The 27,168-nt window shown below is 36.1% G+C and overlaps 1 protein-coding gene across 7 annotated transcripts in view; it reads left to right on the forward strand.

Moving 5' to 3' along the window:
* LOC145670290 (bridge-like lipid transfer protein family member 3B) overlaps nt 1-27,168 on the forward strand; it is a 549,193-nt gene that overhangs the window by 429,387 nt on the left and 92,638 nt on the right. For 2 of the 7 annotated variants that reach the window (XM_081738745.1, XM_081738746.1), the window contains one exon: nt 17,402-17,527. The exons of 4 other annotated variants lie outside the window; for them this stretch is intronic. In XM_081738745.1, coding sequence (XP_081594871.1) covers nt 17,402-17,527 — 126 coding nt within the window. Of the gene's footprint in view, nt 1-1,086; nt 1,238-17,401; nt 17,528-27,168 lie in introns of all 7 variants that reach the window. One more of the 7 variants, XR_014128253.1, reaches the window with a different exon arrangement.

Consider the following 27,168-nt stretch of genomic DNA (forward strand, 5'->3'; position numbering starts at 1 on the left):
GTTTGGTTTTGCGGAAAAATAAATAGATTAGCGCATTCGCATTCAAAATCAGTATACCCATATGAAACATTAACTTTTTAACTAGGAGCATTTGGGAAAATATGAACTAATGAAAGCTAGATTTCATAATTCGTAACAGAAAACAGAACAGTGGCGATAAGCTGAAATCACAGGATTAATCAATGTACATATTACCAAGAGGTAAAGTGCACGCAAATTTGGAATCCTGCAAATTTAAAATCACAAAACCAAATGACTGTTCACTTGCGAACATTGTCCATTGTTCACTTGCGAACATTGTTCTGATAATGTGTTAGTAGCTGATTTAATCAAAGAGAGCCATATAGTAAGACCATCCCTTTCATTCCAAAATTATATTTGAATTTAGTTTATGTATTAAATCCAGCGACAGATTAACTAAATAAATAACACTATGGCCTATGGAACCCGGAGATTCAATGCCGCGTTCACAAAAGCTCTCCACTGACTTCTATCCTTAGCCAACTGGATTCAGTTTCTACTTTGTATTCCTGCGGCGACAGATTAGCACGTAAATATTGCAGCAGCTGACGAAATTTCACTATGGCGGAGGAGGAGGACAAAATGCAAAATGTAGGTAAATAAGTTGGTTTTTCCACAAAAAGAGAAGCGAACTCGATAAGGGCTCCAGGAGAAATGGAGACGAAATGGTTTTCCAATAAGTAGGAAAATACGGAAATATGTTACATAATTTCTTTTATTATTTAATATAGGTTATATTTTCATATTTATTTATTTATTTATGACTTCCTTTATGTGACTAAGTTACTGATTTATTTTGGTAAATATCAGGCAGCAAATATTACGGGTTGGAAGAAGCAATATTTTGTCCGAATATAACTTTCCGTTCTGTCACTTCACAATTAGGTGGTAAAGATAGGTAATGTTCCTGTTTACAGTTTATTGGTGCATTGTTTTATTTTCACAGTTCAGTGGTTGTATCATGCCAATTCATATATCCGTTATAAAAATTCATGGAAAGCAAGTATTGCAATAAATTTAATTTTAGTGACATTTCGAAAGTTCTGGTTTTTTTGATTTTCATAGTGTAAATATATTGGAGGAAGAAAGTTTTACGGACTGAACACTGAGATTGTAAGTTTTCAAATCATCTATAAATGACTTCAGTACGACGGATAGACTGGGATAGAAGAAGTACTTGCGGATAATTTGAAGTTTCAAGTTTTGCTTGGACCAGGTTGGTAGTAACTTAGCCCTACTTGCATTAATGCCGAAAATAGTACATTTAAATAACCGGAATATGAGTTTGTAGTCAACTATTACAGTCGGCTTTCGACTTAATTTTATTTTGAACATTGATGGAATGAAGTGTCGATGTCGTATGAAACAAGACCTACTGCATACTGATCTAAATCATATATATAATTTGAACTAAATTGCTGATAAAATATTCAAAGAAATCTTATTTCTCGAGAATTGTTCGCAGATTTTCATAGCAAGTATTCCTTAAAACGAAACGATTTTTTTTTTTTTTTTAATGAACTACGGAAACAACAAAGCTTTGTGACAAATATTTTTTTTTCTGCTACGTTAGAGAACATTAGTATATATTAATCTCGTAACATTCCAGTTGCTTAATTATACGTGTCAACAGGTGCAAGTTGAATATACGGAAACATATATATATATATATATAAAAGAAGTTCTTTACGATAACAAGAAACAGAAACAGATATAAAGTTCTGAAGGCAAGCATTACGCACGCCAATAGCGTATGGTAAATATTTAGTTTTTCATGCTATCTTGTTGAGGAAGGGGGGGAGTGAAAATAAGGATACCCTTTGCGTACACAATTCTGACATTTTACTAACAACATGAATCCCGGTGTTTCGTAATTTACGGCGTCGTATGGTATGCTGCATAGAATCGATGGACGGATAGTTCCAGCATCTGCTGAAAAAAAGTAAACAAATTATGTATATAAAACTACGAGTGTTCACAAAATACATTGTGTTTATTTATATATATATATATATATATATATAATATAATATAATATACAGAATGTTCACAAAGTCCGTTATAGCTCGGGAATAAAACATGTGACATGAATGTGGATTCCTCACAAAGAAGGTGATTCTTTGGTATAGGGTTAACATAAATGATTCATTTATTTTAAAAAGGCTATATTTTCAAAAGTATTACACGTACACATATAGAAGATATTTAAAAAGAACCACGAACTCACTAAGTTTATACCTCTTCTACAAACGTTCAATGATGGCCGTTTGGTGACACGACACACGTCCAGACGACGTATTTTTTCTTGCTTTCCCTCCATTTTCGACAGGTACTAATCTCTTGCTGCCACACCCAATCGGAAAGATGATGGACGAGTGGTGCCACCTGGAATCCACAATACAAAATTGGCGAGTTTGTGGTTCTTTTCATATATCTCTCATGTGTAATACTTTCGAAAATATAGCCTTTTCGAAACGAATTAATCATTTATGCTAGCCCTGTATTTTTCTCAGGAACTTAAATACGGCACATTAGTAAATACACATATAAGAAAGGTAAGAATGGCGTTAGATAAAAGCAAATATAATAGAAACACTTTCTTTGCCCAGAAATGTTTTCGAAGTCCATTGCCACAAGAAGTTCTTCCGTAGTTTTATACATGGTACGTGCTAATTATCGAAACAGATTGGCACATAGTGTTTATAATGTATGGGTTGACAGTTAAATAGCATCTTGTGAGCGTCAGTTTGAAAACACTTTAATCATTTTACGCTAACAACACGATGAGCACCAAATTGCACCAAATGATTCCTGAAGGATGTCGGCACATTATAGCAAAAAATAGAACAAGAACGGTAGAATACACTTTTATTCGGAAAACTATTAAAATCTGATTACACACTAACGGGGTTGGCAAAACTTTTTTTTTTCCCCTCTAGGAGATGCTGAAATTATCTGTCCATCGTTTACATGCAGCATACGTCGTAAATTATGAAACAGCAAATTTTCAAATGTAAGGGTGGGCCAAATTTTCACCTCCCGAAATTTAAGATGATTGTTTTAAGGTATCTTATGTTCAATGAAAGACAATGAAACATTGTTTTCATTCATATAATCATACGTTGCAATCTATGTTAGTGGACACTAAGGACAACATTCGAAATTCCCGCCTCATGCTAATTCAATATTCCCATCAAAATTTAAGATTACCATCAAGTATAAAATGATTCTCTTAAGTGGAACTGGGTGCAGTTTTGTTCCCATAGAAATGAAAAAGCAGACCCCCCCCCCAAAAAAAAATATAATAAATAAATAAATAAATAAATAATACGTAAATAAAATTACAAAAGTATATATTCTAGTCATAGATAATATTACCAATTTATATTTTTTGATAGTTTCCAAACTTGAGGTGGGCCAATTTACTTCATCACAAATTTTGACAGAAGAGCTCTAATGTGCTGATATCTCATGAAAGAGAATTGACTCCATGTACTCATCTAATAAGCATATAATACACTAAAGCTTCATGAAAGATGATATAATAACTCAAAAGCCTCCAAGTTTTTAATTTTTTTTTTTTACTTTTTTTTTTAATACCCATACAAGCGGATAATCACGACCAACAGCATTTACAGAAATGTATTATTTGAGTCCTAAGGAGCATTTACCAAATTTTGTTTTTGACAGTTCCTAAATTTAGGGGGGGTTCAACGCACCCCTCCCAAAATTTAAGAAAGTGCATCAATGTACCTGGGGCCAAATGTACTGCTTCCGAAATTTAAGAATGTCTCAGAGTACTTATGAACAATGGAAGACAATGGGACACTGTATTCATCCATATGATCATGTTACAATCTATTTTAGTGAACATTAAACACAATATTCAAAACTCGTGCGTCATGCCAAATTTTTCACGCCAAATTCAAAATTCCAGTCAAATATATTATATTTTTGACAATTTTGTACGCAGAAAAGGGGATAAGAAGAGCCAAGCAAATTTACAGAACTATACATTCAAGTCCTAGAGAACATTTACCAGATAGTGTTTTCGCAATTCCCAAATTTAAGCAGTGAGCCAGCGTGTCTATCCTAAATTTAAAAAATAAATAAATAAATAAATAAATAAATAATAATAATAATAAAACATTAATATATCCATGTCCTGCGAAAGAGAATTGATTCTTGTACTTATCTGTATAAGCATATAATACGATAATGCCTCATCGAAACGATAAATTAGGTCAGAAACTTCAAATTTTGTTAAGTTTGGAAGTTCTTGTAGTCCATCTCTTTTCCTTTCATAAATAAAGAACTGCCAAAGGTTTGAAGGGGTGGTTCTAGGTACCCCTAGGTCATTGATTTTTGGCAGGACCATGGCACAAAAGTTCACCCAAGTGATGTGCTAGTAAAGTCACATATACGCAATTCAAAAATGCCTATTTCAGCAATGTGCAGTCGTTCGCAAAGGATTTACTAGCGAGCATAGTTCCCAGGCATGTTCTCCAAAGAAATTTCAGATATACTTCGACTTCAGGGTGAGCTCGAAGACAAAAGGTAAGATTTGACATCAGTGAACGTGGAATGCTTTGGCGGAAAGTCGGAGACCTCCAGCAAAACGGTCCATCGTGTTCGGAATAACCCGTGCGTGACGAAATATATATGTGGAAGCCTATCAGCAAATTAAACGGTTCATAGGAAAGAATGTCTCACCTCAAATGAAAGATATATCAGATGCGAACCTATTAGACTTTCTATTTCGTCATTCCTGAAGTGCTTTCAAGGAAGCTTTCATGTCAGATTCTTTGTATTTTCAGCACCAATCTTATACGAGATCTGGACTACAATTTTTAATGGTGTCCGAACTACTGTAATACGTTTAAATTCAATTCTTTCCCTCCGGGAATCGAACATGCTAACACGTGCTCGTGGTAGCCACTATACCAGCTGGGAAGGCTCCCCACACCTGACAAAATTTCGAACAAGTTTAAGAAATCTCCTTCGTGTCTATATGGTTAGCATATGTCGCTTCATCGCGGAGTATCTAAGGTTACTTTCTAGTGTCAGATTATGTAATTTGGATTTCTCGTTAAGCTATAGGTCCATAGGGTTCGTGTGAGCCATCGGCTCGAGCTGGCTCGGTTGGGTGAGCTGTTGGCTCGGCTCACTTCTCGGTTCGGCTCGATAAGTGAATGAGCTGTGAGCGAGCCGCTTATCGTTGAAAACCCTAAACCCGGGTCGAGCAATTTTGAACATGTTTGGCTGGAGTCATAACTTTTAACAATTTTTGACTCGAGCCTGAATACTTGATCCTCCTGAACTCAAACCTACAACCTCGTGACCGATGTCCTTGCCTCCTGAAGATTTCTTGACGACCGAGATCGACAGTCAACTAATTTTTAGTATTCAGATACAAACCGCCTATATTCCATGTTTATACACGGTGTTATAATAATAATTAGTTATAGTAGTAGTAGTAGTAGTACCATTGATAATTATATTCTCTATGTAGGAAACTTAAGAGAGTAGTACTTAGAACTACACAAAGGATTTCGCTAGAATTGGCTCGTTTTGACTCGACTCGATCCGAATTCAAGTCGAGTTGGGGAAATTTTCGAGCCGAGTTCTTGAGTCGAGCTCAAAGATGTCTGCTTCGAGTCGATTTGAGTCGAGTTTTAAAGAAAACTCGCTCGAATTCGCTCGTCCCCATCCCTATTGTATGCATGACGGGCATATAGAGTTCTTTCGAGGGGGATAGAACCATAAACATAATATATGTAAAAAATACTTAGTTTTACGGCTTTTTTCCCGGGGGGGGGGGGGGGCGAAGAGATGGTAGTTATCCAGCATTTCTTACAAGTACTTTATTTGAAATATGTAAAACAGTAACAAGTGGACAACACAATATACACACGTCTTCTTATCTTCAGTTTTAATTGCTGATTTCAATTGCAATTAACAATTACAATTAACAATTGCAATTGACAAAAGTTTCAATTGCCTGGTGACCAATTAACAATTAATAATAATTTAATTGCAAATTTTATGATTGAATTCAATTGCAGCTGAAATTAATAGTCAATTACAAATTGAAATCAGTTGCAGTTGAAATCAATTGCAATTAATTTTCAGAGCAATTACTTTCAATTGGTTGATCAATTGCAATTGATTTCAATTGATTTTGCCCAACACTAGCCTTCAATTCAGCAAACCCTATGTTGTGGGGATGAAGTATCTCAAAGATTGCGTCCAAACCAGGAGAGGAAGTGCCCCAATGTAACGTAACCGGACTCTTACTTTTAAATAAATAAATAAATGCAAGTCTCTGAATACATCCACTTGTTTATTTTGAAAAACAAATTTTTCATGTGCAACGCCAATTAATACAGGGTTTTCATAAAGTCTGGACGGATTTAATTTGCTTATAATTTCCATAAAAATGCTCATAATGAAATCAAATAAAGTGCAAACGGTAGCGGAAGGATTAAATTTTTAGTTGGCAACACTGTTACCGTATCCAAGATGGCGTCGGTGAAAGAGAAAGCGCAATGTGTTCTGTGGTACGCAGAGTTAAAATCACCAATTCTGGTGTGTCGAAAGTTCACCAAAGAGTTCAAAAAGCCGGCACCGACTGAAAGTGCAATCGGAAAGTGGCATGCTAAGTTCTTGGAGACAGGAAGCGTCCTGGACCGTCCTCGAAGTGGGAGGCCGCCAACATCGCCTGCAACAGTGAGCAGGGTAAGGGAAAGAATCATCAACAGCCCACAGAAGTCGATTCCTAGTGGCGCCCAGTTGGAGGTGTGGCGGTGAATGAACTGAGCTGGTGCAGATTACAGGTAAAAATTTAATCCTTCCGCTACCGTTTGCCCTTTATTTGATTTCAATATGAGCATCTTTATGTAAATTATAAGCGAATTAAATCCGTCCATACTTTATGAAAACCCTGTATCGCTTCTAAAATGGATAGATATATGAGGTGCTCAGTAATACATATGCAGATATGGGCAATGTGGTGAACAGTGGTTGCCACATTTCTACTCTTAGTCGAAAAAAACGAAAACATATTTTAAAAAACAATCAACTATTGTATTGTCACCCGACTTGTGTCGTTGTGCAAAATTTTATCATTCTATGGCGTCGAGAAATGAGTTAAGCTAAGATTACAAGATTAGAAGGCATGGTTGAACCATTGTAAGTTACAAGAAAAGCATGTAATAAAAAAGGGAATATCTACAAAGACAAAACTAACTGCACATAATTCAATTTACATACCAACAATTACATATAGCAGCAAAAATTAGATTCTAGTCAACAGTCACAGTCACACCACACAATCAATGGAAATGAGATACCTACGGAGAACAACAGAAAACCAAAAAGAGATAAAAGTGAACTATAAGGACTGTACGGAAATCCCAAAATATCCAGCCAATACAGGAAAGACCCGATGCAAACCTACTAACTAAAATGGTATAAGACCAAAAGAAGACCTAGAAAAAATACGGAATATAAGGATTTAAAAAAAAAAAAAAAAAGTTACGGTTCTTAAGTTATACAAGAGGGAAGCCACATCTAGAGAAACTTGCTTCACCTCTCTTTAACTTCCTAGGTTTTGGGGCGTCCAGTGATTTTTCACTTTGAAGGCGTTTTTAAAACTGATGTGCGGCACAAATATTACAAGAAAACGAACAACGAATTTCCCAATGCATATTCATATATCCACACTCAAGAAATAGAAAACAATTCATGTTGCGAGTACAGTTCAACTTCATGTAAATCTCGCAATCTAATCAGAAAAAAAAAAAAAAAAAAAATACTGGGTTACTTATTCATCAACATAAGGACTTATTAATAGTGTAAATTGAAACAGATACAAGGAACTAAGCAATGATGAAATACAGTATCAAGTGTACGATGACTTCTCTCTTCCATAGAAATTCTTAGCGTTGTTATTTAAATTAGCTTCATTTTCTGGGTATTTATAATATTTCTAAAGAATCTCAATCATACGTGCTCCTACTGCACACCGAACCTTGATATTCAATGCCAAGGGCGCGTTTGGTAACCATATAATTATGACGAAGTTCAGCAAGTCTAACGGGAACCAAATTTATTCAATATCCATAAATGTTCCCAGCCTTAAATTAACCCTATATTACTTGAGAATGGATTATTTTCTACTTTTTGAGATTTTATAATTATTTATTTGAATTACAAATGTAATACTCGCATATTTGTATGTAGCTTCGCATGCTTTTTACTTTGACAGCAACATTTCAAGAGATAAATTTAAAATGTAGTTCAAGAATATTCATTTGTTTCTTAAATACGTACGAAAAAAAAAAAGAAAAGAAAGAAAGTACCGTACATAAGGTCTTGTTAAATTTCAAAAAATGAAGTATTTTGCTTTTTCCTCGCGTGTCACCACGGCATGGCACGTCCTCAGATTGCGGATCGAGGAGAAGGCCTCTAGATATAGAGGTTAGCTGCGAATATACTGAATAAGCAGGTGCGGACAGACCACTAGGAGTGGTCTTCCAGCTTGGAGGTTTGGGTAAGGCTAACAACCTCATTTTGTTTAAAAAAAAAAAAAAAAAAAAAAAAAAGCATTTGTTCATAAACATTTACAAAAGCCTCGGACAAGGACTGATAACTTGGCACGACCTCAGCAAAAGAAAATGGACATGGGATTCGGAACATGGAATATTAGAAGTCTTTGTAGGGCAGGCGCGTTAAAATCCGTAACGAGTGAGCTAGAGAAATACTGGATGCACCTAGTAGGAGTTCAGGAAGTCAGGTGAGAAGGAAATGGATCTGTGAATTCCGGAAATTTTACGTTCTTTTAGGGGAACGAAATAAAAATCACCAGTTAGGAAAGGGTTTTTCGTTGACAAACGAATATTACCAGCAATTAAGCAGGTTGAATTTGTTACGGAGAGACTTCCTTTTATTACTCTTAAGGGTCGATGGTGTGATATTATTGTTTTAAATGTACATACCCCAACAGAAAATATGGATGACGACATAAAAGACAGTTTTTACGAAGAAGTGGAACGGATATTTGACCAACTCCCGCGATACCATATGAAAATTCAATTAGGAGATTTCAACGCGAAGGTAGGACGAGAGGACATTTTCAAACGTTATAGGGAAGTAAAGTCTGCATAACGAAAGTAATGACAACGGTGTTAGACTCGTGAACTTTGTAACATCCAAAAACCTAATCGTGAAGAGTACAAAATTCCCACATCGCGACGTTCATAAATACACTTGTACATCACCAGATGGAAAAAATCATAATCAAATTGATCACGTTTTAGTAGATAGAAGAGGGCAATCTAGCATAATTGATGTCCTGTCATTTAGAGGGGCTGATTGTGACACTGACCATTAGATTGTGACACTGACCACTACCTGGTAGCAGCGATAATAAGAGAGATATTATCGCTGAATAAAGGAAATATTCAATGTCCAAAAACGGAGAGATTTAATTTAAAGAAATTAAAAGAGAGCCAGGTAAGAGGGGAATACCAGATTGAAGCTGCGAATAGATTCTCGGTTTTAGAAGATTCGGAGTGCACTAGTGGCCAGGATACTTGGATTAAAATTAGAGATACCATTAAAATTTTAGCAAAAGAGAAATTGGGACACGCCTAAATACGTAATAATAAACAATGGTTCAACCAGAAATGCATTAAACTAGCAGAGAAGAGAAAACAGCAAAATTACGCTGACTAGAAAATCCGAATTGAATAACTACACAAAATTTCGCAGACATCATGCGGGAAACTTCCAAAACTTTTAGAACAAAGAAACGTGATTTTTTTGAAAGCTAAAATTAAGTGGCTACCGCGAGCACGTGTTCGCATGTTCGATTCCCGGACGGAAAGAATTGAATTTAAACGAATTACGGTAGTTCGGACACCATCATAAATTGTAGTCCAGATCTCGTATAAGATTGGTGCTGAAAATACAAAGAACCTGACGTGAGAGCTTCCTTGAAAGCACTTCAGGAATGACGAAATGGAAAGTCTAATAGGTTCGCATCTGATATATCTTTCATTTGAGGTGAGACATTCTTTCCTATGAACCGTTTAATTTGCTGATAGGCTTCCACATATATATTTCGTCACGCACGGGTTATTCCGAACACGATGGACCGTTTTGCTGGAGGTCTCCGACTTTCCGCCAAAGCATTCCACGTTCACTGATGTCAAATCTTACCTTTTGTCTTCGAGCTCACCCTGAAGTCGAAGTATATCTGAAATTTCTTTGGAGAACATGCCTGGGAACTATGCTCGCTAGTAAATCCTTTGCGAACGACTGCACATTGCTGAAATAGGCATTTTTGAATTGCGTATATGTGACTTTACTAGCACATCACTTGGGTGAACTTTTGTGCCATGGTCCTGCCAAAAGTCAATGACCTAGGGGTACCTAGAACCACCCCTTCAAACCTTTGGCAGTTCTTTATTTATGAAAGGAAAAGAGATAGACTACAAGAACTTCCAAACTTAACAAAATTTGAAGTTTCTGACCTAATTTATCGTTTCGATGAGGCATTATCGTATTATATGCTTATACAGATAAGTACAAGAATCAATTCTCTTTCGCAGGACATGGATATATTAATGTTTTATTATTATTATTATTTATTTATTTATTTATTTATTTATTTATTTATTTTTTAAATTTAGGATGGACACGCTGGCTCACTGCTTAAATTTGGGAATTGCGAAAACACTATCTGGTAAAGGTTCTCTAGGACTTGAATGTATAGTTCTGTAAATTTGCTTGGCTCTTCTTATCCCCTTTTCTGCGTACAAAATTGTCAAAAATATATATTTGACTGGAATTTTGAATTTGGCGTGAAAAATTTGGCATGACGCACGAGTTTCGAATATTGTGTTTAATGTTCACTAAAATAGTTTGTAACATGATCATATGGATGAATACAGTGTCCCATTGTCTTCCATTGTTCATAAGTACTCTGAGACATTCTTAAATTTTGGAAGCAGTACATTTGGCCCCAGGTACATTGATGCACTTTCTTAAATTTTGGGAGGGGTGCGTTGAACCCCCCCTAAATTTAGGAACTGTCAAAAACAAAATTTGGTAAATGCTCCTTAGGACTCAAATAATACATTTCTGTAAATGTTGTTGGTCGTGATTATCCGCTTGTATGGGTATTAAAAAAAAAAAAGTAAAAAAATTAAAAACTTGGAGGTTTTTGAGTTGTTATATCATCTTTCATAAAGCTTTAGTGTATTATATGCTTATTAGATGAGTACAGGGGGTCAATTCTCTTTCATGAGATATTAGCACATTAGAGCTCTTCTGTCAAAATTTGTGATGAACCTCAAGTTTGGAAATTATCAAAAAATATATATTGGTAATATTATCTATGAGTAGAACATATACTTCTGTAATTTTATTCATTTATTTATTATTTTATTTTATTTATTTATTTAATTTTATTTTATTTTTATATATTTTTTTGGGGGGGGGGGATTCTGCTTCTTCATTTCTATGGGAACAAAACTGTTAAGTGTATCACTTTATACTTGATGGTAATCTTAAATTTTGATGGGAATATTGAATTAGCATGAGGCGGGAATTTCGAATGTTGTCCTTAGTGTCCACTAACATAGATTGCAGCGTATGATTATATGAATGAAAACAATGGTTCATTGTCTTTCGTTGAATATAAGATACCTTAAGACAATTATCTTAAATTTCGGGACGTGAAAATTTGACCCACCCTTAAATTTGGAAATTTGCTTTTTTATAATCTACGGCATAGTATGGTATGCTGCATGGAAGCGATGGACAGATAATTTCAGCATCTCCTAGAGGAAAAAAAAAAAAGTTTTGCCAACCCCGTTAGTGTGTAATCAGATTTTAATAGTTTTCCGAATAAAATTGTAGTCTACCGTTCTTGTTCTATTTTTTGCTATAATGTGCCGACATCCTTCAGGAATCATTTGGTGTAATTTGGTGCTCATCGTGTTGTTAGCGTAAAAAAATTCTCAGAGAAGTAAGTTTTGAAGCTGACGATCATAAGATGCTATTTAACTGTCAACCCATACATTATAAACACCATGTACCAATTTGTTTCGATAATTAGCACGTACCATGTCTAAAACTACGGAACAACTTCTTGTGGCAATGGACTTCGAAAACATTTCTGGGCAAAGAAAAAGTTTTTATTATATTTGTTTTCACCTAATGGCTTTCTTACCTTTCTCACATGCATTACTAAGGCTTCCAAGATGAGTGTGTTACAGCTTTTGCTTAATTGGAAATCACCATACGGGTGTGAACATTATCCCATGATACGACCAATCTACGAATGCCGTCTATGAAAGAATTTGGAAGGTTGACATTCACCTCGTCTTCTGACAGTATCATTAGTTCGTGTTGAATTGCTCTGCTATGAATCGAATGCTTAAGCGTGTGTTTGCGCGAATAGCTTGAGACATCTTTCTGTCTTCACTGGCAATGAGAAGGATGGGAATATTTACTTGTTCCCGCGTATCCTTCCCGAATCATTCTTTTCTAGTTGAACACTATTGTTTTCTATATGCATACGTCGCTTATACGTCCTTCATCCGACGAAGCTTTTCAGCTGATTGACATCTTAAGCAGTATGATAGCAAGTTGATCCTGTTTGCGCGGAATGCATCTCCAATAGTTATTCTGCAAAGACAAATAACAAGGAACAATTATTTCTGTTGTATACGAATAAGGGCACATTGCCATTACATACTACTTTAGCTACACATTTCTTTCATCGCATGATGTTTCAGTTGTTCAGCCCTCATAGGATTATCATCATGTTCCATAATTTAATAGGTACCATCTGTAAAATGTTGTTTTTAAATTCTGAAGCGATGAGCCCAAATTTTTAAGGCGGAAAAATGAATAAATAACAATTTTCTAGAGACAGATTCTACAAAACGTTAACAATAAAAGCTTATATACTCAACTAACTTATCAAATAATGACATACTTAATCATCGTCTTGTTCACTTAATCCATAGGTTGGTGGGCAACATGGAAATATTAAAGAACTCTCCCTTGAGAGAGCTGTGTCTCTTCTTCGTAAATACTTAATCTAGAAGTACATATTGCTTACTTTCCATTTCGGAAATCTTTTGAATAAATTCTTATGAATACATTTATATTTTTTCAGTGTAAACATGTCAAAGTAAGGTAATCAATTTATTATATCATTATTTGATAGATATGCTTAATATCTATTCTAATGCAAGATTTTTGCAAATTATTAATAATTCTAATCTATTATAAGTGCTATAATAGCTTCTGCTTTGCGTCACTGAATGTTTAGAACATACACCATTTGTTATTCTTCAGTGTCTAGTTACAAAAAAAAATTTTAAAAAGTGCTAAAATAACTTCAAAATAAAAATAAGAAGAAGCAGAAACACTGATTTTTTTTACTTCCAAATGTAATTTACTCGAGTTATTAATCGGTAGTATTAATCGGATTTGGATTTAGATTCAGCGTCCTAAAAATAGGTAACATCGGCTTTTCCCTTGGGCTGAAGTAATAAATGTGTTTGTGAACGCATACTTCTAAGTGAAAATAATGAAGGTATAGGTTGTTCATTAAAGATTTCCCATGGACTTCTTAACGTTAACTGAGATACACGAAATTTGTTACATACATTAGTGTTTTTCTACATAGAAACCTCCAGCAGCCACACACCTTTCCCATGACTTTATGCACTTGTGGAGATCTTGTTTGTAGAGGTCCGCAAATTATTCGAGAAGCTATGACTTCACCTAAGAAAGTAACATTTTATCGTCTTTGAAATGCTTTCCCTTCAGAAATGAGTTCATGGTTAGGAAGATAAAAGTAAAATGATGCAAAGTCAGAAGAGAGCGGGAGATAGGATATTTTATACCTACAGCAGGTGGTGTGTGTGTGTCTGGATAACATGCTAGTTGTGAAGTGGACCGTTATTCTGAAGGATACGGACACCTTCAGTCAACATTTCACATCTCTTGATTTTGATGGAATCCCGTTATTTGTGTAGCAGTAAAGGATAGTATATCCCTGTAATTGTGGTACTCTTGTCCAGGAGATCCATTATCGCTACTCCATGCAGATGCCAAAAAAATATCAGCATAACCTTGCCCGCTGAGGGTTGGACACGGGACTTTGTAGGAGTTGGTGAGTAGATATGTTTCCATTGCTTTGACTGAGTAGTAGTCTCTAAATCATAATGATAAACTCACGTTTTATCCTGAGTTATTAATCTGTCCGAAAAGTTCTCCTAGTTTATAAGGAACTAGTTCCTAAGAATAAGTGACTCGTTCTTGCTGTTAGAAGCTGTCAGTAGCCGGAGGACCTATTGGGCAGACACCTTGCCCATGTACAAATGTTCACGGATTATTCTCCCTACATATCCCACACTTATCTTGACATCTTCAGCTAGTAGTAAATGGTTATTCGGCTACCCTTCAAGATGGCTACTTTCACTTGACGGGCCCCCGGTCCACCATTGACGGTGACTTTCAAGATGGCGATGTCACCGTCAATGGTGGACTGAGGTCCGTTTCTACAGAAACCCGATCACACTTTGATTGATGACCCTTGCTTCACGACATCATATCATTCATAAGTCTCTTTCATATTCTCAAATGTTTCGTTTGGTGTGTGTCCTGTCAAGCACAGGAACTTGAACACCGCTCGAGATTCAATGGGGTCCATCTTTATGTTTTCGTTCAGTTTAATGTTTGTAACACAGAAAGCATTATCAGTTAAAAGGTGAAAGTTTCTTCAAAACCTATAGAAATATGTATCAACACACATATAGAATGTCAGTATTCTACATTCAATATAAATAGGTCAGGGGAAATCTTTAGTGAATGTCAGTTGTATTAGAGAAAAAGATATAAACTGATAAGTAGGGTGCTATTCTAATTTTCTAACAACCGGTTATATATATATATATATATATATATATATATATATATATATATATATATATATAATATGAGAGAGATAGTAGATGGATAGGTAGATAAATATGATTTTCGTAGGAAACAAATCATACATGGTAGACAAAACCTTTTTTTTTTTTTTTTCTGGATAACACAAGCGACATATACGGCATTCTAATACAAGGTGGTGTCACTAAATTATGTAGCACTGCGAATATATTAAAAGCTAATTGTCCAAGATAGATGGTTGTCAAAAAGTATTGGAGAGATCTTCATTCAGCAATAGATCGGTAAATTACGATACTGATAGGTATGTATTTCAAATATAAATAACCCTCACAACATCACTCATATAACCCCAGTTCTCATTCTTGATATATTAGGAATAACCACTTAACTTTGCTCTGAGAGATAATTTGCCTTATGCAGAATCGTTTTGACGTATGATTAGTGTTCCAGAAGCTTCGGAAACGGCACGTTTTGACGTATGCGACACGCCTACTAAAGACCTGACTACTGCAGGAAACTGTGTTAGTCGAACTCTTTAGTGTGGCACTAATGACGTGTCACAATGACTCTGCATAAGGCCCAATATGTTTAACCCTATAGCTATAAGAATTTCTAACAGCAAAGATAAATTAACATTTACCGTTCCTCCACGCCGCCAGTAATCTTCTGATATGTACAGAGCAAAGCAAGATTCTTTAAACAGGTCATTTATTTTTGACTGGGAAAAATTTTATCCAACAAGCTCTCCCTTCCATCTGCTCTGTGTGTGTGTGAGAAAGAGAGAGTGAGTTAGTGAGTGAGTGAGTGTTACTTAGTTTATGACTCGGTTCAACAAACGGTTCTGCAAACTCGAAATATTTTGACATTCGGTTCTAACGAACCGGCTGAATAGCACCACTGCTGATAAGTAGTGACGCTCTTATTCAACTATTGCAAGTTACTCATTTCTTTTAACACAGTGTACGAGGGTCACTACGAAAGTTTTGAGATGTGAAATAACTTACATACTTAAAATCAATTTAACACTCACATTTACTCAAAATATTCACCATTACACTGTACACACTTTTGCATCCTCGAAAAACACTTTTGGAAGTAGTGTTGCCAGTCTTTTTCTTCAAGTTTTGAAAGTTCATTCTCGTAAGCCACTACAGCTTCTTCATTGCTGCAAAATCTCTTCCTACGGATGCGATCTTTGATCCAGGGGAACAGAAAAAAATCACACGGAGCCAGGTCAGGGCTATACGGCGGATGAGTCATAAGTTTGATCTCCGTAGATTCTAAAAACTGAATTGTGATGTTGGCCGTGTGTGCGGACGCGTTGTCATGATGAAGCAGGATCCCACGCAATCCAGTTCTTGGACGCCGTTTCCGAAGCTTCTGGAACACTTTTGTTAGGCAAACAGTGGTGTACCACTGAGCAGTAACAATCCTTTGTTCTTCAAGTGAAACAGTTGCAACATGGCCAGATTTGGAGAAGAAAGTTGCGACCATCTTCTTCCCCACACTTCGCGGTCGCTTCAGTTTCGTGGGTGGATTTTCGTCTGGAAAGATCCAAACTGTAGACTGGCGTTTATTTACATGGTCAAATTGATAGATCCAGATCTCGTCACCAGTAACAATGTCAGAGTCGCGTCGAGAATTGCCTCCATCAAATCTTGCAAGCATTTGTTCACACCATTCCACACGCATGCGCTTCTGCTGTTCAGTCAAAGTGTGAGGTACCCAACGAGATGAAACCTTTCTGAGCCGAAGATGATCATGAAGAATTTTTGTTACTGCTGGCGATCCAATGTTCACTGTAGATTCAATGTCCTTGAAAGTTGTTCGAGGATTTTCTCGAATAATTTGTTCCACAGCGGCAATGTTTTCATCTGACACAGCTGTTGCCGGACGTCCAGCTCTCTCTTTATCTTCAAGCGATGTCCGGCCTCTTCTGAATTCACCAAACCACCGAAAAATTGTAGCACGGGAAGGAGCAAGGTCCCCAAATGCCCCCAGAAAACAGTCAAGGCTTTGTGTCTCGTTCAAACTACTTTTAAAATCGTAAAGGATCATTGCCCGAAAATCTTCCCTTTCGAGCTCCATTCTAGACAGCCAAATACTGCTCACATCAACAAACAAGTGAAGGCGATACAGCTACGCCAATAAGCCAGGCGAGTTGAAACTTGCTTCGCTTCTTCGATTGGATATCACTACCGAACCCAATAGTTGGAATTCAACTACTGTGCCACAACAGTGCATATCTCAAAACTTTCGTAGTGACCCTCGTATACTAACATTATTTAATAAAATGTAATTTTTAATAACAAGTGTTTCTGGCGTAGATCTAGTGACATTCTGTTGTGCTTTAGTTGCTCTGCCTTACAGACAAATTTCTTTTCCTTTGACCCTGAAGCCCCGCCTGACTTTGAGGAATAAAGTACCAAAAACAAGTGATTATGCCAATGGCAGTTCAGTTCATAAAGCATTTGCTCAACAAGCGAGAAATCAAGCTTCATGTCGCCACCAGTCTGCCGGACAGGTTTTTATAACACTCTTCCATAATTGTTCTGTACGTGTAGGTAGTTAATGCAAATTTAGTTTAATTTAAATAATTGTAGATACAGCACGCTGAAACTTCCTCAAATGAAATATCCATCGTTGTTGGATTCCTTCTGCAGATTGCCGGTAGATGGTTAGTCAACTTGATGCTCAACAAATAAGCGTGCAAAACACAAGACGGTTTTGTCGCTGTAGTTACTGATACAGCATCCGCCCTACAAGCGAAAGATCGGTCTTCGTGTCCTTGTGAGTCCAACAGAGTACAGGTAGGCTACTTCGTATTAACAAATAACCCTACGATGAAAATTAATTACCTTATTTCCTTTCATTCTCTATACTATGAGAAAATCAAAACACCTAATGAAACGATAAAGATATAAACATGGAGTAAATAGACAATGGCAGTGACTAATGAAAAACACATTGCATGAAAAAAAAAAAAAAAAAAAAACAGTCTTCTCTAGTTTCAAAGAGTTTTACCTCCATATTTTCAAAAAGTTTAATTTAAATCTTGTATTAAATCTACTAATAAATGTAGAAAAGTCATGCTGCGATAAGTACTTAACAAGAAATACTTACTTATTAGGAATATATCAGATGATGATTGAATGTGAAGATAAGTATATAGGAATTACGAAAAGAAACATAAGAGCAAATATTAAGAAGCACAACCATTATACCAGGCTTTTTTAAACATTTAGGAGAAAATAAACACAAAGGAAGAGGGGTCCGGCATAAATCCTAATCAGTATTTATTTAAAGGAACGCTTTTGAATTATTTTCCATATGTGCACTTCCGTTTATGAAAATCACAACATTAATAATGAATGTGTGCGTTGTCACGGGTTCAATTCCGGATGGGAAAATATTAAACGCAATACGGTGGTTCATGTTCCATTCTAAACTCTAGATGCACGTCTCATATAACCTTGGTGCTTAACAAAGACGTTAAGCTTCAACAAACAAACAAACAAATAATAATAATAAGAAGAACCAATAAAGAATGATGGGAATTCATCAGACTCACAGGATTTGTACTGAAGAATATGACCTCCGAACGATTACAGTTTCAGCAATATGGTGTATTCGTGGGCTAATTAGTTCCCTCGGTTCGGTGCGGTGCAAAGGATGGTTTAGTATGGAAAGGAGTGGCATTCAAAGGACGCAACGCTCAGATAGGGAACAGAGTGGAGGTGGCTGAGTGGTAGAACGCTCACTCTGGCGCGTAGGGTCCCTGGTTTGAACCCAGCCCTCACAAAGCGAACTTTGTTGTGGACAAGCATAGTTTGCGTGGAATTGTGGGTTTTCTTGCGGTTTTCCGTTTCTCCCGCGTTAGTCATTTCACCATTATCATCCATCTCATTATCACCGTCTCCCTGAGCCTCAGTACGAAATAGTTGTGTATATACATACATATAAAGCAAGGGAACGTAAACAGGTAAAGATAAATGTCATTATGCTTCGTAGTTGCCAAAGAGCGCAATGTAAACAGGTGACTGCGTTCGAATGGGGCCTACGGCAAGCCGCCGCCTTGTATCATAAAATTTGGACTTGCGTGAAACTATACGCAGCGATACTCATGCAGTGGACTGTACAATGTGTATCCCGTACCACAGGAATAACAAACATATTGTCCACATGACAATGTCAGATTGTACAGTGTTGTTCAGAAAGTTAGCTCTACGCTGGAGCACGGTAACACGTGCATTTCCCTGTCAACGGCTTGATAGTATCTAGTACTCTGGACATGCCTGTACCTCAAATTCCATTTCCCAGAACTACAAATGCCTCAGACGCAACGAACACGTGAATAACATCGCTGACGTGCTGAATGGCAGACGGTCATGTTTTCGAACGATTCTCATTTCAACCTGTCCTGCAGTGATGGCCACATACGCACTAGACGTTATCTAGGTGAGTCCAATGTGTCAGCGTGCGTTGTCGAGCGTCGTAGCTGCCGAATGATGTGCTGATACGTGGTGCTATTCGGTACAATATGGGATTTCAGCTGCTAAATATTGAGGACAACTTCACTAGTGACCGCTATATTTGGGAAGCTTCTATTAGTGGAGATAATACTCTTCCTTCAGACAAATCAGGACGCCTATGTCAGCAACTTATCCCCAGCCATGCGTAATTTTTTTCTCAGAATATGCATACCTATGCTTTCTTGGCCTTCACGATATGTAGAATGTGGATTATCGGTAGTTCGTTCATCATGGTCTTCAGCAGACACTGCATCTTGTTGGCTCGCATCAAAACGGTTGCATAGTGCCAGTCATAACCAGAGTGTGAGTTGTTATTCAGGAATGGAACCAACACTTCTTTAATTTGACGCGACGATATGTAGAGGTACTGATTACATAGTATGTGAATGGTTTACGTTATGCTGTTTTATCAAGATTAGAGACATTGCGCAATTCCAATCTTGCAACGTTTCTATTAGTCACATAACGAAAGTAGTACTGGCGTTACTGCAAGCTAGTGTGCTCTGATTGCCAGATAATGACGGGAAGTACGCCACATAATTTAGATCATTGACCCCGGTCACGTGGTATGACGTTACCTCCAGTTATTGACCGCGGACACGTGGTATGTTATGGGGTCATGTGACCTCCGGGTTAATGATTTCTACCACGTTAAATGATCACTTCTTAAATTTGGGAGGGTCTCGGAGTCCTAAATTATGTACCTGTGGAGGGTCTAGCTCGTTCCCTTGGCTGGGTAAAAAATTGCAAAAAATTGATGATTTGGCTTTTGACGTTATTTCTACTCTATGGTGGTTGTTTTTGGTCCTATAGAGGGGTAGCTCCCTCTCTCCCTTGCTATTAAGTACCAGTTGTGAAGATAAATACTGTACTCTTACAAATGTGAAAAAATACTTAAAATCATGCTACATGTATATTTGAGTTTTGGTCCTCTGTAAAACACTAGTCATCCTCTTCAGACACTAGCTTGATAGCAACTAACTGAACTGAACTTTCGTATACCCATACGAAAAAAAACAGGCATCTGTACAGTTAATGTCAAACATGTGCCTGAAAATAGAACACGACTTTTCACCTGTACAGTGCCTGGACTTATCCAGTTAATGTGCCTGTATAGACGCAGAGAACATGCATTTACAGGCGTCAAGCACATACAAAAAACCTGTACATGCAATGTACAATATATGTTCAGAGAAAGAAACAGTTTATTTACAGGTGAGGAACATGCTGTTTTCAGGATCACAAACACAAACACAAATTCGTATACTTGCACATGTCCAGAGAAAGAAACAGTACATGTACATTGCATGTATAAGGCGAAATACATGTGCTTTTCAGATATGCAGCACCCATTTAGAACACTCAACACCCATTTAGAGCACCCAACACAATAACTGTGAAGTGTTTGTACTTTGCCTGTACAGGTACATGTACATTGCATGATTATTATTATTTTTTAATTTTTTTTACATGCACTGAACAGGCAATGTGTATAATGCTTGTACAGGTTACTGCATGTTGTACAGGTCAACTGCATGTTGATTAACTTTTTACATGCACTGAACAGGCAACGTGTACAATACCTGTACAGGATACGTGAGCATTGCATGTTCATTTACTTCCATGATTTTATGTTTTATCATTTTCTTTTATATGCCGTTAGAATTAACTAAAGAAAATTACGTAATTCCGTTCACATTTTTGCTGACATCGTGTGAGGATATTTTCCGCATGGGTGAAACCACTTAAGCCAGAAACTTGAAATTTGGACAGTACATAAAATATGTGATGTAGGGTACCAGTAAGGAAGGATTTTTGGAAATTCAGCGGAGAAGAGGGAGAATAGGATGGGAAGAATATTTTTAAAGCTGGCCGTATCTCTGAATCCCTTACGGTTAGACTTGAAATTTGGTATTTGGATTTCTCATTTGAAATAATTTGACACATGTTTTAGCGTTTTTAAAAAATATTTTAGTAAAAAGGGGAAGAAAAGAGGTGAGAAAAAAGGTGTGGGGATTGCAAGTATTGTAATAAGACGTCGATATTTCGGAATCTCTGAAGGTTAGAAACATAAAATTTGGTATTTGAACCTCTTATTTAAACTAGATCTGTATTTCTGTTTTTATATCTATATGTAACCTAGAAGGAAAGAAAAGGGCGGGAAGAAAAATGTGTGGAGGAATACAATTATTAATATAAGATGTTTATACCTTGGGATCTGGAAACAGAGTCATGAAGCTTGGTATTTCAACTTAAATTCGGTATGGTTGCAGGTTCATGAGGTGCGAGGCCGAGTTACAATCTAAAGCGGTGGGTTTGCCCCCTGTTACTTAAACTGAAATTCAATATAGCACGAAATTCTGGAAGGTAAGAGACATGACACTTGGTATTTGAACTGAAATTCGGTATATTTACAGGTTTATGAGGTGCGAGGCCGTAGGCCGAGCCATTACGGGCGTCTGGTGGAAGTGGCGTAGCTAGGAAGGATCCAGGGATCTGAACACCCCGAAAATTTTAAAAGTTGTTAAAGCCTACAATCGCGTTTTCAGTCAAAATGTTTCCGGGAGAAGACCCCCGGCTCTCCTCGAAATGAAATCCTGTCTACGCCATTGTCTGTGTACGAAGCCTCCAGCTAGCCGAAGGCTAGTAAAATTAAAAGTTACGATATTTGTCATCTCATCACGGCCAAACGATAAGGCCGAATGAAATAATTTTTGGTATACAGTTAGGCCCAATCTGGGTTATACAGTGGATTTATAATATTCACTTTGATTATAATACGTACCCTAAGGGGTAGCAATGATTTTTTTTTTCTTTCTTAACGAAGGATTAGTATCTCACGAGCTATTCAACTTAAGCTGAAATTGGGTATATTAGCTCGTAATTAATAAATAGATATGTGCCCTAGTGTTTTCGAAAATTCGCTCTTGTAGGGAGGGGAGGGGGTATTTTCTATATTCTATATGGGGAATTAATAATCGTTATATGTAAAATAACCCAAAATGGTGAACATTTGTGTTGAATCTATAGTTTTCAGGGTCGTTGAGATGAACAATGACAATTACGAAGTCGTTCAATCCAAGTTTAGTCCCCATCGACATTAAGGGAGGGGTAATAAAATATTCAAATTGACCAAAATAAGTATCGAATACATAATTGTTGGGATGGCTGAGATGATTAGTACTAATGAAGAAGCCATTCAAATCCAAGTTTAGCCCCATCGGCATGGGGGAGGGAAGAGGCGCGGTATTTCATCAATTGTTGGTCTGACGAAGCGAAGTTGAATGTTAACATTAAAATCTACTTCTCTGCAAGGTATCTTTCGGTAGTCTGGAAATTGCTTGTACAACATATGTTTAACTATTCTTTGTTGGGTGTTAACCGTGTAGCTGTACATCACCTGTACATTGTTGTTAGCAGTAGCTTTGTATAGCCAATGTATAGTCAATGCAAAACAGACATCAATCCAGATGTACTTTTGTGTCGAATCGCATGTATTCTCCAAATATACATTCATTGTACATGCAATATGTAACATGTCTGTGTACAGGCTATGAAACACATAATATGCAATGCATGTTTTGAACGCATTTGGAGTGCCTGTTCATTTCAAACATGTTAACGTTAACAACAGTCTCTGTAAAGGGAATGTTTCTAGAGCCTGGAAGTTATTCCTACAACATTTGTTCAACTATTCCTTGTCAGGTGTTAAACATGCAGCTGTTCATCGCCTGTACATTGCTGTTAGGAAGAGCTATGTACAGGCAGTGTTTGGCCAATGTTCAACAGACGTCAATACAGGTGTACTTTTCTGTCGAATTGCATGTTTTCTTCACAGAATTATTCACTGATATCCAACGTGTACCATGTCTGGGTACAGGCTATCAAACCTATACTGTACAACGCATATTTTCAACCCATGTGCAGTGCCTGTTCATTCCTAACATGTTAATATTAAAAACAGCCTCTGTAAAGGGAATGTTTCTGGAATCTAGAAGTAGTTTGTATAACACGTGTTCAATTATTCCCTGTCAGGTATTAGACATGCAGCTGCACATTGCCTGTACATTGCTGTTAGGAAGGGCTATGTACAGACAATGTATGGTCAGTGCAGAACAGACGTCAATACAAGTGTACTTTTCTGTCGAATTACATGTATTTTTCACGGGAACATTCACTGTACATGCAACATGTAAAATGCTTGTATTTAAACTATTAAACATTCACTGTTCAACGCATTTTAGAGCGCTTGTACAGTGCTTATTACTTTTTTTTTTTTTTTAACATGTTGAAAGGAAAACCATTGTCTGTACATGCACTGTACATCGATGTTACCGAGCTCACTGTACAGCATATGTCCGTTTACCTTAAAATAGATCTCAATACGTGCACTTACAGATCAAGAAACGCATGTTTTCTTTCATGAAACAGGTACGTAACATGCAACATGCATAAAACAGGACCTGGAAAAATGTAACACATGCACTAGACATGCGTTTCTAGTGCCTGTACAGATTTTTCATTTTCGTATGGGTATACATATGCTTTATACCTATCACGTGGCATCACTTCTCATTCTTTTCTTTCATCACATGCCCATCACTCCCTCTCTATCACTTATGGCTGAGTACCTAATAGTCAGTAAAATGTTTTCTTTACACACACATTTATCACATTCTATCGGTAGAACTAGCTAATATTATGTCTTAACATGTAGAAAATAGAGTTCTTCCGCGATTTTATGTGGTTACAAGATGTAGAGGTACAAATCTGTAGATATAATGTAAGATTCACACAACTTAATAGTCTATTTTGTTTGCTGAAAAAATACGTAGTTGTTACAGTAACAGTTGTGGAAAGTTTGATTGATTGATTGTAACAATGATTGAGTTTAGAAATATTATTGGTTAACCACACTAACTAAATAAAACAATGTATTAATATCAACAGTGACCTAAAATTGTTAACGGTTTGAGAAATTTCTCATTAACAAAGGTGAGTGGCTTTCAGCTCGACACAAGTGGCGGCAAGTAAGAGCTTAGTTAAGTGTTTAGAGTACAGTGTTGCCAAAACTTTTGTGGTCTAAGCCGTTCCGATTTTCTAATATGATTCTTTGGTTAGACTTGTAATTTGTTGAGCAAACAGTTTTCAAACTAAATTATTTGTATAAATTTTTAAACGATTTCTTTCATGTAAAATTTTTCAACCTATTTCTTGTGTAATTAAAAAAAAGAAAAAAAAACTTTTCAAACAATTTTTCTTTAAGCTTTTTTTCTATAAACAGTTCTTATACATTAAACCAATTCCTTTGTCACACTTGTAATTATCTTAGCAACCAATTTTTTGAACTAAATTTCTTTTCTCCCAAAACTTATTTTTCAAACAAGAGAAAATTAGAAAAAAATTTATTCAAAAAGCTTTTTTTTGTCTAAAAAATTTTTAAAGTATCGTTTGTGTAAAATTGTTGAAGAAATTTCAAAAAGTAAAAATTTTAAAACTATTTTTCGTAAAAAAGAAAAAAAAGGAAGTAAAATTTATTTTCAATATTTTTCGTCTAAAATTTTTTAAACAAATTTTCTTCGCGAAATTTGAAATTAAAACATTCTTTTAAATTAAAATTTTCAAACCATGATATATATTGTGTAATAATTTAGGACAACACGTCTAAAGAAATGAAGTATAAGGATTTATTTTTCAAGAAATATTATTTACAAAATAATGTGGTAATATGAAGTATTTATAAAAGGTTTTCTATACACATGTTTTTATCTTCAATAGAAGGTTTTGTCGTTCATAAGGATTGATCTTTCAACCAATATGATTTATAAAAATAATTTTGATGAAGCATAGTATTTACAAAACATTATATATATATAATACAGTAAATGCTTTTAATCTTCATAGTTGATGTATGTCATCAGAAGTTTTTGTTGTTGTTCTGTTGTCATAAATCATTGAATTCGAAGGTGATGCTTGGTATTGCGAGGTGATGTTCTTGTCGGCAGCTCGAACCTGAAATTAAAAGTTCAATTAATGAATGAAGCAATGGTTAAGACTTTTTTGTATTTACAGACAGTTTTATTGAAAATATTGTTTTCCATAAGTAGAAGCTTTGTTTTGTTATAATTAGTTTATATTTAAAAAATGTTGTTATTTGCAAATGGTGCTGGTGTTATCACTTCAGGCTTAAGGCATCATTTGAAATCCAGTTGTAGACCTGTGATTCAATTTCTTCATTTTTTGGTGGTTGTGATTCGTCTCCAAGTGGTGTAGGATTTCATTGAGTTCTAAGCTCTGATGTTGTGAGTTCTGTAAAATGAACAAAGAACGATTGATTAGAATTGATGTATATTGTGTTGCTGAAAGAAAGAAAATAAGTGTCATGAAATTACTTCGTAATGTAAATTCAAATAGCAGGTGGTCGTTAGCTTGGGACAGTGCTGTGAACATGAATTGAAAATCCCAGAGCTTTCCCTTGGGCTTGGCAACGTAGGTAATAATAAACATAATGTCCGCACACTGTTGAAGTTGAACTGTGAATTTGTATATTATCATATCTATAAAAAATGTAATGAATTTTTAAGAATGTATTATGTTGTAGTACGTAAGAGGAAAGACCAAAACTATTAAAATATTCACCATCGTCTTCATTATCGATATAAATTAAAATCCAGTGAGTATCTAATTTTGTAGATTGATCTTATGGAAGGCAAATATGTAAGGGCAGTTCATTACAAGCACACATTCCTGTAAAGTGTTTTGAAAGCAAAGGATTTCTGATTGAGGTACTTGTTTGTTGTAATGTGTTTGACGTCGTGAATAAAAATTATAAATAATGAATATGTACCTTGGTATTTAAAAGTCCATGATAATGTTGGGTTGATGATAGTACGATGGATGAGTTTTCATCTTAACTGTCACTGATTGGTGGATTTGGATCACGTGATGATTCTTATTGGCTATTACAAGTCATGTAGTCTTAGGCCACCCCCCGCGGAAAATTCAAAATTGGTCCCTCCCCTTGGCCACGTGATATGACGCCATTTGGTCACATAATCTGAAGTTCACCTGCGAGAAATTTAAAATTTGCAGCTACTTTCTGAGTCAAGCAGTATGACGTTATAAATCACATCGTCTTAGGTCACTCCGCGGGAAATTCAAATTTAACCCCAGTTGGTCATATAGATTGGCGTCATTAACGCGTAATTTATGAATCAGGTGCTATGGTTCATGGTGCATGAGATCACCCTTTAAATTTATTGGTCATCACGTTTCTTTATACTAATAAATAAACTGTACAAAAATGTAAATTCGGGAAATTTTTGACGTAATATAACCTATTTAATGAGGCTTTATCACGATGTGAATGAGTAAAGGGTTTGTTCACTGTAGTTTGAAGATTCTGCGACCAATGCTGAGTTCGTTCTGGAATCAATGCTTTTCATGGAGCGTCTGAAATACGTATTTTTGCAATCACATCACGTTTCCCGGCCATAAGACTAAAACTTGGTTTACATGAATGAGTTTCATACGTAAATCCACTCTATGAATTAAAATATATCTTGATTCAAAATATCACAATGAAGATGCCCAAGCGTGTCAAATTTCACACTATGTTTTATCAGCTCATATC

Source organism: Thermobia domestica, chromosome 14, assembly GCF_964235325.1.
Source record: "Thermobia domestica chromosome 14, izTheDome1.hap1.1, whole genome shotgun sequence".
Taxonomy (NCBI): domain Eukaryota; kingdom Metazoa; phylum Arthropoda; class Insecta; order Zygentoma; family Lepismatidae; genus Thermobia; species Thermobia domestica.